The sequence below is a fragment of the Triticum aestivum genome, chromosome 1B (assembly GCF_018294505.1).
Source record: "Triticum aestivum cultivar Chinese Spring chromosome 1B, IWGSC CS RefSeq v2.1, whole genome shotgun sequence".
In the NCBI taxonomy this organism is placed as follows: domain Eukaryota; kingdom Viridiplantae; phylum Streptophyta; class Magnoliopsida; order Poales; family Poaceae; genus Triticum; species Triticum aestivum.
In genome coordinates, this window is record NC_057795.1 from 348,303,919 (window position 1) to 348,318,012 (window position 14,094).

Consider the following 14,094-nt stretch of genomic DNA (forward strand, 5'->3'; position numbering starts at 1 on the left):
AAAACATAAAAGTTGTACCTTAAATAGTAACACTAATTATACCTCTGCCACAAAAGGTTTAACCCCCAAATAATATAGTTTAGTATTTTATAAAATACCAAGGCATTTATGTATTTGTCTTACCTACTGTTTTAATTAATTAAATGCACTTAGACCTTTTATAAAAATGTGGTTTCTCCACCAACATTACTTATGAATTATTTGTCACATTTATAACATTTTAGTTTGACTTTTGAAAACGTTTACTGTTTGCTTGATTTTGAATATGAATTTGAATCGGTTCCAAACTAACACGAGATTAGCGAAAGTAATCGAAGTGACGTGGCATCATTAGCAGGGAATTACTGTAGCTAAATACCCGGGCGTCACAAATGTCAAGTATCATTTCCTTAGACCATAAGATTGTGCAACTCCCGGATACCGTAGGAATGCTTTGGGTGTGCCAAACGTCACAACGTAACTAGGTGGCTATAAAGGTGCACTACGGGTATCTCCGAAAGTGTTTGTTGGGTTGGCACGAATCAAGACTGGGATTTGTCACTCCGTGTGACGGAGAGGTATCTTTGGGCCCACTCCGTAATGCATCATCATAATGAGCTTAATGTGACTAAGTAGTTACTCATGGGATCATGCATTAAGGAACGAGTAAAGTGACTTGCCAGTAACGAGATTGAACGAGGTATTGGGATATCGACGATCGAATCTCGGGCAAGTAACGTACCGATTGACAAAGGGAACTGTATACGGGATTGCTTGAATCCTTGACATCGTGGTTCATCCGATGAGATCATCATGGAACATGTGGGAGCCAACATGGGTATCTAGATCCCGCTGTTGGTTATTGGCCAGAGAGCTGTCTTGGTCATGTCTGCATGATTCCCGAACCCGTAGGGTCTACACACTTAAGGTTCGGTGACGCTAGAGTTGTTATGGGAATTAGTGTGTAGTTACCGAATGTTGTTCGGAGTCCCGGATGAGATCCCGGACGTCACGAGGAGTTCCGGAATGGTCCGGAGGTAAAGATTTATATATGGGAAGTCCTATTTTGGCCACCGGAAAATGTTTGGGATTTTTCGGTATTGTACCGGGAAGGTTCTTGCTACCTCTTGAGCACTGCGTTGGATTTCCCCGAAGAGGAGAGGATGATGCAGCAAAGTAGCGCAAGTATTTCCCTCAGTTTTTGAGAACCAAGGTATCAATCCAGTAGGAGACCACACACAAGTCACTCGTACCTACACAAAACGATAGCTCCTCGCAACCAACGCGATTAGGGGTTGTCAATCCCTTCACGGTCACTTACGAGAGTGAGATCTGATAGAGATGATAAATTATATTTTTGGTATTTTTGGTATAAAGATGCAAAGTGAAAAGTAAAAGGCAAAGTAAAAACAAAGCAAGTAATAAAGTAATGGAGATTGATATGATGAGAATAGACCCGGGGGCCATAGGTTTCACTAGTGGCTTCTCTCAAGAGCATAGATTTTCTACGGTGGGTGAACAAATTACTGTTGAGCAATTGATAGAATTGAGCATAGTTATGAGTATATCTAGGTATGATCATGTATATAGGCATCACATCCAAAACAAGTAGATCGAAATGATTCTGCATCTACTACTATTACTCCACTCATTGACCGCTATCCAGCATGCATCTAGAGTATTAAGTTAAAACAGAGTAATGCCTTAAGCAAGATGGCATGATGTAGAGGGATAAATTCATGCAATATGATAAAAAAAACCATCTTGTTATCCTTGATGGCAACAATACAATACGTGCCTTGCTGCCCCTTCTGTCACTGGGAAAGGACACCGCAAGATTGAACCCAAAGCTAAGCACTTCTCCCATTGCAAGAACTACCAATCTAGTTGGCCAAACCAAACGGATAATTCGAAGAGACTTGCAAAGATAACTCAATCATACATAAAAGAATTCGGAGAAGATTCAAATATTATTCATAGATAAGCTGGATCATAAACCCACAATTCATCGACCTCAACAAACACACCGCAAAAAGAAGATTACATCGAATAGATCTCCACGAGAGAGGGGGAGAACATTGTATTGAGATCCAAAAAGAGAGAAGAAGCCATCTAGCTACTATCTATGGACCCGAAGGTCTGAAGTAAACTACTCACACTTCATCGGAGGGGCCATGGTGTTGATGTAGAAGCCCTCCGTGGTGGATGCCCCCTCCGGCGAAGCTCCGGAACATGCCCCAAGATGGGATCTCGTGGATACAGAAGGTTGCGGCGGTGGAATTAGGTTTTTGGCTCCTGTTCTGATTGTTTGGGGATACGTAGGTATATATAGGAGGAAGGAGTACGTCGGTGGAGCAACAGGGGGCCCACGAGGCAGGGGGCGTGCCCTAGGGGGGCGCCCCCCACCCTCGTGACCGACTCTTTTGTTCCTTGGAGCAGGGTCCAAGTCTCCTGGATCACGTTCGGTGAGAAAATTACGTTCCCGAAGGTTTCATTCCGTTTGGACTCCGTTTGATATTCCGTTTCTCCAAAAAACTGAAATAGGCAAAAAAACAACAATTCTGGGCTGGGCCTCCGGTTAATGGGTTAGTCCCAAAAATAATATAAAAGTGGAAAATAAAGCCCAACATAGTCCAAAACAGTAGATAAAGTAGCATGAAGCAATAAAAAATTATAGATACGTTGGAGACGTATCACCAGACAATGTATACACTTGAGCTATGAGTGCAGTGGCGGAGCTCTGCCGGGCTACCCCCCAGCCCACAAGATTTTCTTTGAGTATACCTTAGCATATAGCCCAATATGTGTTTTGGCCGTCCCATCCCATCGTCCCTCCAGGCTTTAGGCCCAAAGCTCTGTCGTTGTATGAGTGTATGAAAGCTCTCTACATGCAGCTAAGTGGGTGTGCATCCAACTTATGTGTTCAATGATATGCAAGTCAAGTTTTATAATGTGAAAATCCCACTAGCATATGAAAGTGAATAATATAAAAACTCTCTATATGAAATACATGGTACTACTTTGAAGCACAAGTGTGATAAAGGATAGTAGTGCACCCCTCTCTCTTTTTCTTTCATTTTTATGGGCTCTTTTTGGCCTTCTTTTATTTTCACAGGTAGGGCGCACCCTAGAATGAATCACACTTAATTTCACTTACAACTCGAAATATGAAACAATATGATGACTACATATGAATGTCTCTGGCAGTGTATCAGGATGTGCAATGAATTAGCGTAAGGCCAACTCCAACGCATGACCCCATCTTGTCCATCCACGTTCATTTGGGCCAAAACAGACAGATGACACGGCCCAACGCGCGGCCGCGTCCTCAAATTTTGTACGTTTGGCGTCCGGCCCGCCCCATTTCTGGCGCAAACAAGCGCTCGGTTTGTGTCCAGACGAACACCGCCAGACGGGGACGTGGTTGCGGGTCGTCCGCCTCGGAGACGCGTGGTGGCCGCCCAACTACCACCACCGCCCAAATTAAATGCACAAGTGGGCGGGCCCCGACTATCAGCCACAGGCATTGCAGTCGTCGTCCTTCTTAAATTGGAAGCCGTGGACCGGCCAGTCCACCGCTTCCACTTCTTGGCTAACCTGCCTCATCGAGCCCCGGCACAAGCGAGCAAACCCTAGCGAGCCCCGCCGCACCTCCCCATCGGCGCCATGGGCTGGCATTGGATCAGCGGCAAGGGGAAGCACAACCATGAGGCCGGCTCCTCGCCTGGCCGCCACCGCCGCTCTAGCAAATCCGTGTCGCAAGCACCACCATCCCCGCCATCTTCGGCCCCGCCCCTGCCCCCCACCGGCCTTTCAAATCGCGCCGCTGGTGGCCGGCCAGCGCAACAGGATGAACGTCCCCGTCGACGTCTGCCGCCGGTACTTGGAGACGTCAACGCCACTCCCGTGGAGTGATGTTCATTTGCCAAACAACTGGCATCTCTCCGTGGACCGCGTGCCAATCCCGGCGGTGCCGGTGAGCGGCCGCGCCTGCCGCGAAGAGATCCACCGTCACCGCCAACTGCTGCCACCGGATCTGCTGCGGGACTCCGGGTACGACTTTGACTCGTCTCTATGGGACACTTGGTTCCGCGACGAGCACGACCTGCGTTGTCTGACCTACTTTGGTGGCCAGCGGCCAACGCGCCAGGCTCGTATAGACAGGCCGCCACACGCGCGCGCCCGTAGGCGTGTGCACGGCATCTCGCCGACAGCGTCGCCTTCGCCCTCTCCGTCCCCTCCACCGGCGCCATGCATGACCGACAAGGAGGAGGCCCGGCTCATGAGGCGTGTCATGAAGGATTCCATGAACACACACGACGAGCGGCAATGAGATGGCCTTGAAACCGCATCGGCCCTCTCTACGGCTGGCGACGTGGCCATCCCGGAGCTGGACATCGCCGTCAAGGAGGAGGTGCACAAGAAGTTGCCCCTCGCCGCGTGGGACCCTCGTCTAGTGGGCCAGCACTGGAGCTGGTCCTGCACGGTGCCGGAAATGGCCGACTCCCAGTCTGCAACGCCACCACGCTCGCGGGAGCAGGAGCCACGGGAGGAGGTGGTGCAGGCACCACCGGTGCAGCCGGCATCGGTGCCTCTGGTCTGGCAGGGGCCGCCAGCCCACCTGTGGCAGCCACCGGCCTACATCGACCTCTGCAGTGACGACGACGACAACTCCTGAAGACGACGGCGGCCCCCAGCGACGGGCCTTTATCTACTTTTTTATGTTTGTTTATTAAGTTTTAGTTTAATTAAGACGTGCGTTGAACTTTGATACTATGGTCGTATGGGCATATGGACGTTTTATGTGTATATTCTTTTTTTGCATGTTTGCAAGTTTATTTTCTTTTTTTGGGGCAAAAATTTGAAGCCCACGACCCTGGACGTTTTGGGGTGAGGCGTGTCCGTTGGGCGCACCGATGCCCGCACGACCGCAAGCGGATGGCCGTGTCCATTTTCCTGCCCCAAACGGACAAACCAGACGTCTGTTTGGGGTCGCGCGTTGGAGTTGGCCTAACATGTGTTAATAATGATGAACGGTGAACTAACATGGCACACTATTATATGATTTTTATTGGACTAACATAATAATCCAGTGTCATGTGCCAGTTCTTGTTTCGTAGTGTTTTTGGACTTTTTAAGAAATGAATTTTTTAGAGCCAGAAAAACATAAAAATACATCGGCAAAATTCGTCGTCACCAGAGAGACCAAAGGGGCATGGACCCACCTAAAGGGGCACCAGGGTCATGGCCCGAGGGGTGGCAACCTCCTACCGTGTGGCCAGCTCCTAGGTCGGTTGGCGCGCCTTTTTGCCTCAGGCTTACTCCAGAAGTTTTGCCACTACCTTTTCCCCCAGTTTTTACAGAGTTACAGAATTCCTGTGATCGATAACGGTGATGGGACTCAGATTTCAGCATCTAGAAACACTGGCATAGAAAAGATCCAATCTCAGAGGGTGCTCTTGCCCTTCAGGGGCCATGAACACCATGGACTAGAGGGGAAACTTCTCCCACTTAAATGGGAGGCCAAAGAATAAGAAAGATCTCCCCTCTCCCCCCCCCTTCTTTTTCGCCGGCGCCAGAGCGCCGGCAGGGGAACCATCATCACCGTTATTTGTCTCCATCGCCTCCATCATTTTAACCACAATCTCCATGGTGGTCCATACATCCATAAACCTTTGTAATCCCCTACTTGAACATGTTGTTCGATGCTATAAATTATTATCCAATGATTTGTTGCACTGCTATTATGCCTGAGCAGATCCTTTTTGTCATATGGTGATTGGTGATTTATTATGATTGATTTGAGTTGAATGTTATGATATGTTGCTGTCTTCTGATGCTCATCATATAAGCACGGGCACATGTGGACCACACTCTAGGACTACTAGTATGTTGAGATAACAATGCATAGGGTGGTCGGAGTGATAGATATTACTGAGCCTTAGTATATGAATTGATGCACATGGAATACAGAGGGCCATAGATCTTAATTCTTAGTAGTTGCGAACGCTTGATAAGGGTTTCAACCATAAGTACATGTTATACAATGGATTTTGCATGAATGTTAGCATATGCCTCTCTCTCACATATAAAACTGCAACATATGATTATTGGTTTAGTATCTTCGCCAATTGCCTAGGGACAATTTCACAATACCTACCACCGCTATTCTAGACTCACTATTTTTTTAGGGAAAAGTCGGTCTGTGCCACTGCCAAAGTTGCATATTCGAGTGGTCTGTGCCACTAGCGTGTGCAAAGAAATTAGTTGCATGCCCCTGGGCGCCGTCTCCATGAGTTACCGTCTAATTGTCACCTCGTTTTAACCATTTCCTCCTCGATGGGACCAACAACTTATCAAGTTAACAACACCGATGACCATACGCGTTTGACCGTAGGCTCCTTTGTGTGGCCTAGAGTCGATGGGACAAGACAGGACGACACTCTGTAGTGCTCGATAGTGGCACAACATTGAACATTCTCCTATTCACACGCTACAGTGGGCTAGCATTTAACTCAGGTGATCGACCGTTCCTTCTCCCTCGATGCCCCTCGAGACACTGCCCACCTATAACTATTGCCCTACTCCGACGTTCGCCGCAATACTCACCTTCCCTGCCCAACCACTTGCAGTAGATCTCTCTTAGTCTGCCATGTCAACGCCCGTCCCTAGGTTGAGGATGGCAGCTTGCTGGCTCGCAGGGAGGAGGACTCCTTGCCACCCCTTGCCACCTCATAAATACAGATGCAACATTTCGTTTAGGGATCAAGGGGTAGCTACCAAACCCCTTATATGACCTTTTCCCTAAATATGACCCCTCCCCACCCCCCAACCGCACATTTTTAGTTTAGCCATGGACGGTCTGAGCGAAAAGCCGTCTACCTCTCGCTTGCTCATAGCCTCCCCACCCGACGCCGCCATCCCTATCTTCACCGTCGGCTGCTCCCTTCCTTGATGACGACAGAATGCAAAGGCAATTTCCCGTCACACCCCTGGACACCATCATCGGTGTCGGAGACCCACCGTCGGTCATGAATTCGGCGACGCTACCACTGAAACGACGACAACACGGGAGGAACATCATCGACAACACATCATCGCCGACGGTTGTCGGTAGTCGCTCCGCCATTACAACTGTACCGCCCTTGCCCAAGTTGTCCCGCAAAAGGATCGTCGGCCGTCGGCTAAGGCGACCGACAACACGGCGGCAGTGACAATGAGGATAAAGAAGACCGCGGCCACCTGGACGCTTCCCCCTCAACCTATCGCAGTGTTGGGGAGTACTGCGTGGCCTCCTGCAGCCGCACCGCCACCCCTTTCACCTCCGGCGGCCGAAGACGAGGTGAATTCGGCCGATACCACGAGCACCCACTTGGACTTGATGACATTGCGATGTCAATGCCATATACTCAAACGAGAGAACTTGAGGTGGTGAACGAGGCCGAGGAGGTTGTGGAGAGTCAAGTAATCAAGAAGAAGAGTGGGACGGAGAACCACAAGGCCGAGGAGGACAAAGCTTTGTGTGGAGCTTGGGTCAATTTATTTCTTCATGTTACACACTTATGTTGTCTATGTTTGTGCTGAAACGTGATCAACTCGTTACGATTGTGCAAGCAATCGTTTTAAAGATTTGGCAAAATAAAGTTTTTAGGTTAGGGGATCTGCTAGACGAGCAGCGATGACTTTTTTCAAAGAAATGAAATAGAATGAGGATATAAGACTTTTAGGATAGAGGATCTGTCACAGACGCTTTTATGGACTCCCATTGGCTGCAATTTGTGTCGTGACAACAGCATGGTCCGTTGCAGTCACCGGGAGCTCTCAATTCACACACCACAAACGAGCAGGAGGTAGACGACACAGCCGCATGCAGGTCCATACGGGGGACCCGACGAGGCGAGGCACCGAATATGCCGCACAGGATCGTGACCGCCGGGGTTGGAGTGTGGCCAGCACGTCGACACGCTCGGCCATCACCCCGCAGGTGCGGGCGTGAGGCGGCCATGCGAACCCGTGTGTGTGCCCACCACGACCACCACCCCGTCAGGAATCCGGCGTGTCCCCACTGACGAGAGAACGGAGCCCTCCATCTCCATCGCCAGCAATCCGCCGCGGCGTCAAAGGATGCGGCAGCGATAAGGGAGCGGATAGTGCCGCAGCCAATCAGCGGCCGGAGGCCAGCACACGCCCCTCATCCCCTCCCGGATTCCCTTCCACGACGCATGTGGCTTACGGCTTAACCCAACCCCCACCCACACCGAACCCAACGCGCGCGCGCATTAGAAAATTAGGCCTCGCCCGACCCACTCTCACTGCCCGCGGGCCCCGCACGCCACCTCCCCCCTTAACCTCCGGTCCGCAGCTGCCAGGACCCCTTCTTCCTCGCAGACGCTCGCGGCGGCTCATCCTCCCTCAGAGAAGGCGCGCACCGGCCGGTGGTGGAGAGAGGGGGAGGGTGGGAGAAGCGGCCGTATAAGGATCTCTCCGCGCTCTCTCGTCTCTCTCTCCGGTTTTGTACCTATCTATCTATCTACCTATACCTACGTACGGTTCGTGGGCCGGGCTGAGGAGGGAGAGAGGCCGCTGCTGCTCTTGTTGTTGGTCTGCTCGATGATGGCGGGAGCGACGTCAGCCACGGCCGCCGCGGGCGCATTCGCCGCCGCCGCAGCCGGCGCCAAGGTGCGGGGGTCCGCCGCCGTGTGCCCGTGGGTCGTCGCCGCCGGCGGCCGGAGGCGGTCCGGCGTCGTGCGCTGCGACGCCGGCGGGGATGCCCAGGCGGCGTCCAAGTTGGCCAGCATCACCGCGCTCGAGCAGTTCAAGATCTCTGCGGACCGTGAGTCCCTTCCTCCTCCTCGAATTTGCCGCCCTTGATGCGCTTCCTCTAGCCCTGCCATGTAAGGTTGTGCAGGTTTAGTTTGGTGGTGCGCGAATTAGGAGATCTCTTTGCCGTCGCAGCGTAAGTTTTGGTGCTGCCGATTCGTGGGCAGTACTTGGAGAGTTGGAGAAGAGAAAAAGGGAAACGTAGGGGAACTTGCATTGTTCTCCCCCAGTTTTGCTTTGATTGTTGTGAGCACATGCAGTATTTTTTCAGGTTATTGATCTGTCATTACTAATTACTCCCTCCGTTCCAAAATAGATGATTCAACTTTATACTAGGGTTAGTATAAAGTTAATACAAAGTTGGGTCATCTATTTTGGAACGGAGGGAGTAGCTGTGTTCACAGCCTATCTGTTCAGGTTTACAGAATAGGAGACAATTGGACTTAGAGATTATGTGATATCTTGAGGAAAACCTCGATTAGTTCTCTTTTTCTGCACGAGTGTCGAAAGGTTCGCAAGTTGTAGTGTTAACTGATCTTGGAGACACGCTCTTCGCAGATTAGCAGACCATTAGCACTACGGTATGGTATAGGAGCTTAACAAAATGTGTTAATTAGTGTTGCAGCCTAAATAAAGGAGCCAAACCGGCTAAAATTTAGCACTACGTATGTTCGTTGGTGATGAATAAACCGTTATATTTCTTATTTCAATAGTAGGGCTTGGCATGTACAGGAGCTTAACAAAATGTGTTAATTAGTGTTTGCAGCCTAAATAAAGGAGCATACCTGAATAAAATTGCCAAGTACTAAGATCACACAAGATAAGAAGGTAAGAATGGACAGTAGTTGTTGCATGCTTGAGGTATCGGATATTGACCAATTACAGGAAAAAGTGGGTTCATGTTCTCTTTGTTGTTTTGTTTTGTAACCTGAGTTTACCGTTGCTAAAACTTCAAGATTCGAAATATGTAATTCCTTGATTCAGAATATATATGTGTGTGACTCCACTAGTGTAAGCACGAAATATACCCCTTATAATTACAACATATCAAGAAATCTTTATGTAGTGAAAGTAGCTGTGGAAGGAGCGGAACGACACATCTTTAATCATGATCAGCTCCATCTAGTCGACGTGGTGACCCTCGCTCATGAGGACTTTGCCCTGTGTAGCTTGGCTTTGCTAGACAGTAGTCCGATAGCCTGTAGAAAGTTGCTTGTTTTTTTGGCTTAGGAGGGTGTTTAAGCAGTAGTTTATCCTACTCGATGATTTGATTTTTCTCTTCTTTGTGCTTGCTGTGGCACAAACTTCTTTGTGGAGATTTGTGCTAACGAACTTCTTTTCCACGTTTAACAAACTTCTTTCCTCTTTTCCTTCTCTGTGCTTGCTTGCTGTGGCAAGCTGTGTAACGAACTTCTTTTCTTCCTTTAAGGAAGGCATCATTACTAAGAAAACGTTATGGTGATTTGCCGTCAATTTTAGTTCCGTTCTTTCATTTTTTAAAAGTATGTCTACTTGCAGTATTTGACAATGTTTTTAATTTTCATTACCAGGGTATATGAAGGAAAAGAGTAGCATCGCTGTAATAGGCCTCAGCGTACACACAGCACCAGTGGACATGCGTGAAAAACTTGCTGTTGCAGAGGAACTATGGCCCCGTGCTATTTCAGAACTCACCAGTCTGAATCATATTGAAGAGGCTGCTGTTCTTAGTACCTGCAACAGAATGGAAATATATGTGGTGGCTTTATCGTGGAACCGTGGTATTAGAGAAGTAGTGGACTGGATGTCAAAGGTAAGAGTTATATTTGATCAAATGCTTGTTTGCCCTGTCCATACTCTTTTGACCTGCTTATCCCTTTTTGGTTGCTCAAATGTGCAGTATATCAATGAAGCCCTAATGCCCATGCTGTTTTTTTTTGTGTGCAGAAAAGCGGAATCCCTGCTTCCGAGCTAAGGGAGCATCTCTTTATGTTGCGTGACAGTGATGCCACACGCCACCTGTTTGAGGTATCCGCTGGGCTTGACTCTTTGGTTCTTGGAGAAGGACAAATCCTTGCTCAAGTTAAACAAGTTGTCAGAAATGGGCAAAACAGTGGAGGCTTGGGAAAGAACATTGATAGGATGTTCAAGGATGCAATCACAGCTGGAAAGCGCGTCCGCTGTGAGACCAACATATCAGCTGGTGCTGTGTCTGTCAGTTCGGCTGCAGTTGAATTGGCCATGATGAAGCTTCCAAAGTCTGAATGCTTGTCAGCTAGGATGCTTTTGATTGGTGCTGGCAAAATGGGAAAATTAGTGGTCAAACATTTGATTGCCAAAGGATGCAAGAAGGTTGTTGTGGTGAACCGTTCAGTGGAAAGGGTGGATGCCATTCGCGAAGAGATGAAAGATATTGAGATTGTGTACAGGCCTCTTACAGAGATGTATGAAGCCGCTGCTGACGCTGATGTCGTGTTCACAAGCACCGCATCTGAATCCTTATTATTCACGAAGGAGCATGCAGAGGCGCTTCCTCCTATTTCTCTTGCTGTGGGTGGTGTTCGGCTTTTCGTCGACATATCTGTCCCAAGGAATGTCGGTGCCTGTGTATCTGAGGTGGAGCATGCACGGGTATACAATGTCGACGACTTGAAAGAGGTGGTGGAAGCCAATAAGGAAGACCGTGTCAGGAAAGCAATGGAGGCCCAAACAATCATTACCCAAGAGCTGAAACGGTTCGAGGCTTGGAGGGACTCACTGGAGACGGTTCCGACCATCAAAAAGCTGAGGTCGTACGCCGACAGGATCAGGGCATCTGAGCTCGAGAAGTGCCTGCAGAAGATCGGGGAAGACAATCTCAACAAGAAGATGAGAAGGTCCATCGAGGAGCTGAGCACGGGTATAGTGAACAAGCTCCTTCACGGCCCACTGCAGCACCTGAGATGCGACGGCAGCGACAGCCGCACCCTGGACGAAACGCTGGAGAACATGCACGCCCTCAACAGAATGTTCAACCTCGACACGGAGAAGGCGGTCCTTGAGCAGAAGATCAAGGCCAAGGTAGAGAAGACCCAAAGCTGAGACCGGGAGACACTTGTCCGTCTGTATATCTACTTAATACTGCTCCCAGAATGTCGCTACATTCTAATCCCAATATTTTTTTTGATCCTCCACTTGCTGCTGAGTTCTTCTTGTGCCGTGAATTAGCCATGGCAGCCCCCAAATGTGTTGTAGAGAGGAGCAGGGAAGCATGTTTGCTCCAAAACTGCCTGTGTACATTAATTACTGTGGCTGCTGTGGTTAGAGCCCAATTTTCAAGCTGTACTATAATACTGTACTCTATTGGACGAAATAAAGAGGAATATATCAGTGTGTTAATGGATGCATTCGTTTTATATACTTGCATTAGCTCCTGCATTCGAAATGTTGAGCATTAATAAGATTTCCGAACTCTGAAGGCGCTCAGTTGCTTATAGGTTCTGTCGACTCCTTTCTTCAGTGTTATCTGTCTGTTCTCCCTACGAGGCCAAAATTGCTGGACACATCAATAACCAGTTCGCTGATTATCTTTTTGTTGGGCCAATACATTGCTGCCTAACATTTTTGGTCCTTCTTGGAATTTGGCAAGGTTTTATGGTGGCGAATTTGCATCTTAGGTCTTGTTCTCTGTGCGGCGACCAAGACATATTGGTATCTTGTGATGATTGATGAGCGAGGTGCATCTCTTCGCTTGGACGATTGCTGCTGCCTGGTGCTAGCTTTACTAATGCTGATTGAGAGTCTGAGACGGAATCAAGAGTGCAGCGAAGCCAGTTCATCTGCTGAAGGGCACCCCCTCTCCTTTGGTCCCTGCGTCACCGTCTCCCTCTCCCTGTCCACCCCGCAGGAGACGGGAACCGGGCGGCGGCCGACCGCTGCCGGTCACAGTGGTGTGGCGTCAAGTGTGGAGACACTATCTAACCTGTCACACGTCACGAGTGATTCAGGGAGGAAGATCGGGGTTCAGGTAGTCGGCCGGACTTTATACCGCTGCGGAGTTAGGTAGGGGCTGGAGTTAGAGATTTTCTTCTTCTTTGAAGCTTGTAGCATGTTTCGTGCCACGGAATTTCCCCGTCCTCCTCATCCTTGTCACCACGAGTCAAACTCTGAAGGCTTAACCACGTGGTACGATCAGTCGGAATGACACGATAAGCAGAGGCCATGCGTGTCACCTAGGTCAGTATACACACCAGCTGGGCTGCTCGAATATACAATTAGATGAGGTCAATCCGTCACGCTACTACTAGCTGTTAATGACAAGTCCAAGTCGGTGCGCAGCCGGAGTCTCAAGAGTTCTTTTTTTTATAGGACTAGTAAGCTGGCACGTGCAACGCACGTCCGAGAAAAATATCACTTAGGATGTATTTTAGGTAAATTGCACACCATGGTGGTCACATTGCCTCATAAAATAATAATATATTGTTTCATCCATTCAGTATCTATAGGTAGTAAACGATGAACATTAAATCTACTAATTAATCCTCCAAAATCCCATTGTTGAACACATTGAATCATTGGGCTTAAATATACTAATTAATCCTCCAAACCCCCACTGTTACACATATCAAGTCAGTCGACAACTTAATTGCAGCTTGATACTTCTTAGAACAACATGATTATAGTACTACCTCTCTCTCAGTTTACAAGGCGTGCGCGTACCCCTAGGTCGTCAATTTGACCAACCTAATATGAATAATATGTTACAAAAAATATACCAATATAAACTTCAGATTTTCTATTTTTAAAAGATATAATTTTTGTGTTATATAGATTATATTAGGGTGATCAAATTGGCAACCTAGGTATACACGTAGGACTTGTAAACTGAGACGGAGGGAGTATAGAACACAATTTCAGTATGCAACATAAATTGGTCCAAAAAAAGACCTGTTTAAAGAAAATAGAATACATTCTACACTCTTCGGTATCGCATACCAGGTTGTTCCCTCTTTCCTCATGATGGCATGTAGATTTCTTCCACGGACTCTCGGTGAACTCTCCATTTCTTGTGATTCAGATTGAATGGGAATCTATCAAACATTTACATAGAAGCTGAAATCAGTATGTACTTCCATTTAATTCTAAAAGAACCGGTTATTATAAGTTGTAATTGTGTGGTGGCATCTACGGTGAGTATACAAAATAAAATCATATGCATTTCTGACACGGACAATTTAACTATGCCGAACAATAAAGTGAGTACAAATCTATTGAATGGATGGTAATATATTCAAATGAGATTACTCACACTTATAACCGATCAAGTTAGCTGCCCAT

At 48.1% G+C, this 14,094-nt stretch overlaps 1 protein-coding gene across 1 annotated transcript; it reads left to right on the forward strand.

Moving 5' to 3' along the window:
- Window positions 1–8,378: 8,378 nt before the first annotated feature.
- Window positions 8,379–12,156, forward strand: LOC123123305 (glutamyl-tRNA reductase 1, chloroplastic; the record flags this gene model as incomplete). Its single annotated transcript, XM_044543784.1, is given in 3 exon segments — window positions 8,379–8,812; window positions 10,350–10,591; window positions 10,726–12,156. Coding segments are annotated over 3 exon segments (1,599 nt in total). The 3' UTR covers window positions 11,860–12,156.
- Window positions 12,157–14,094: the final 1,938 nt, after the last annotated feature.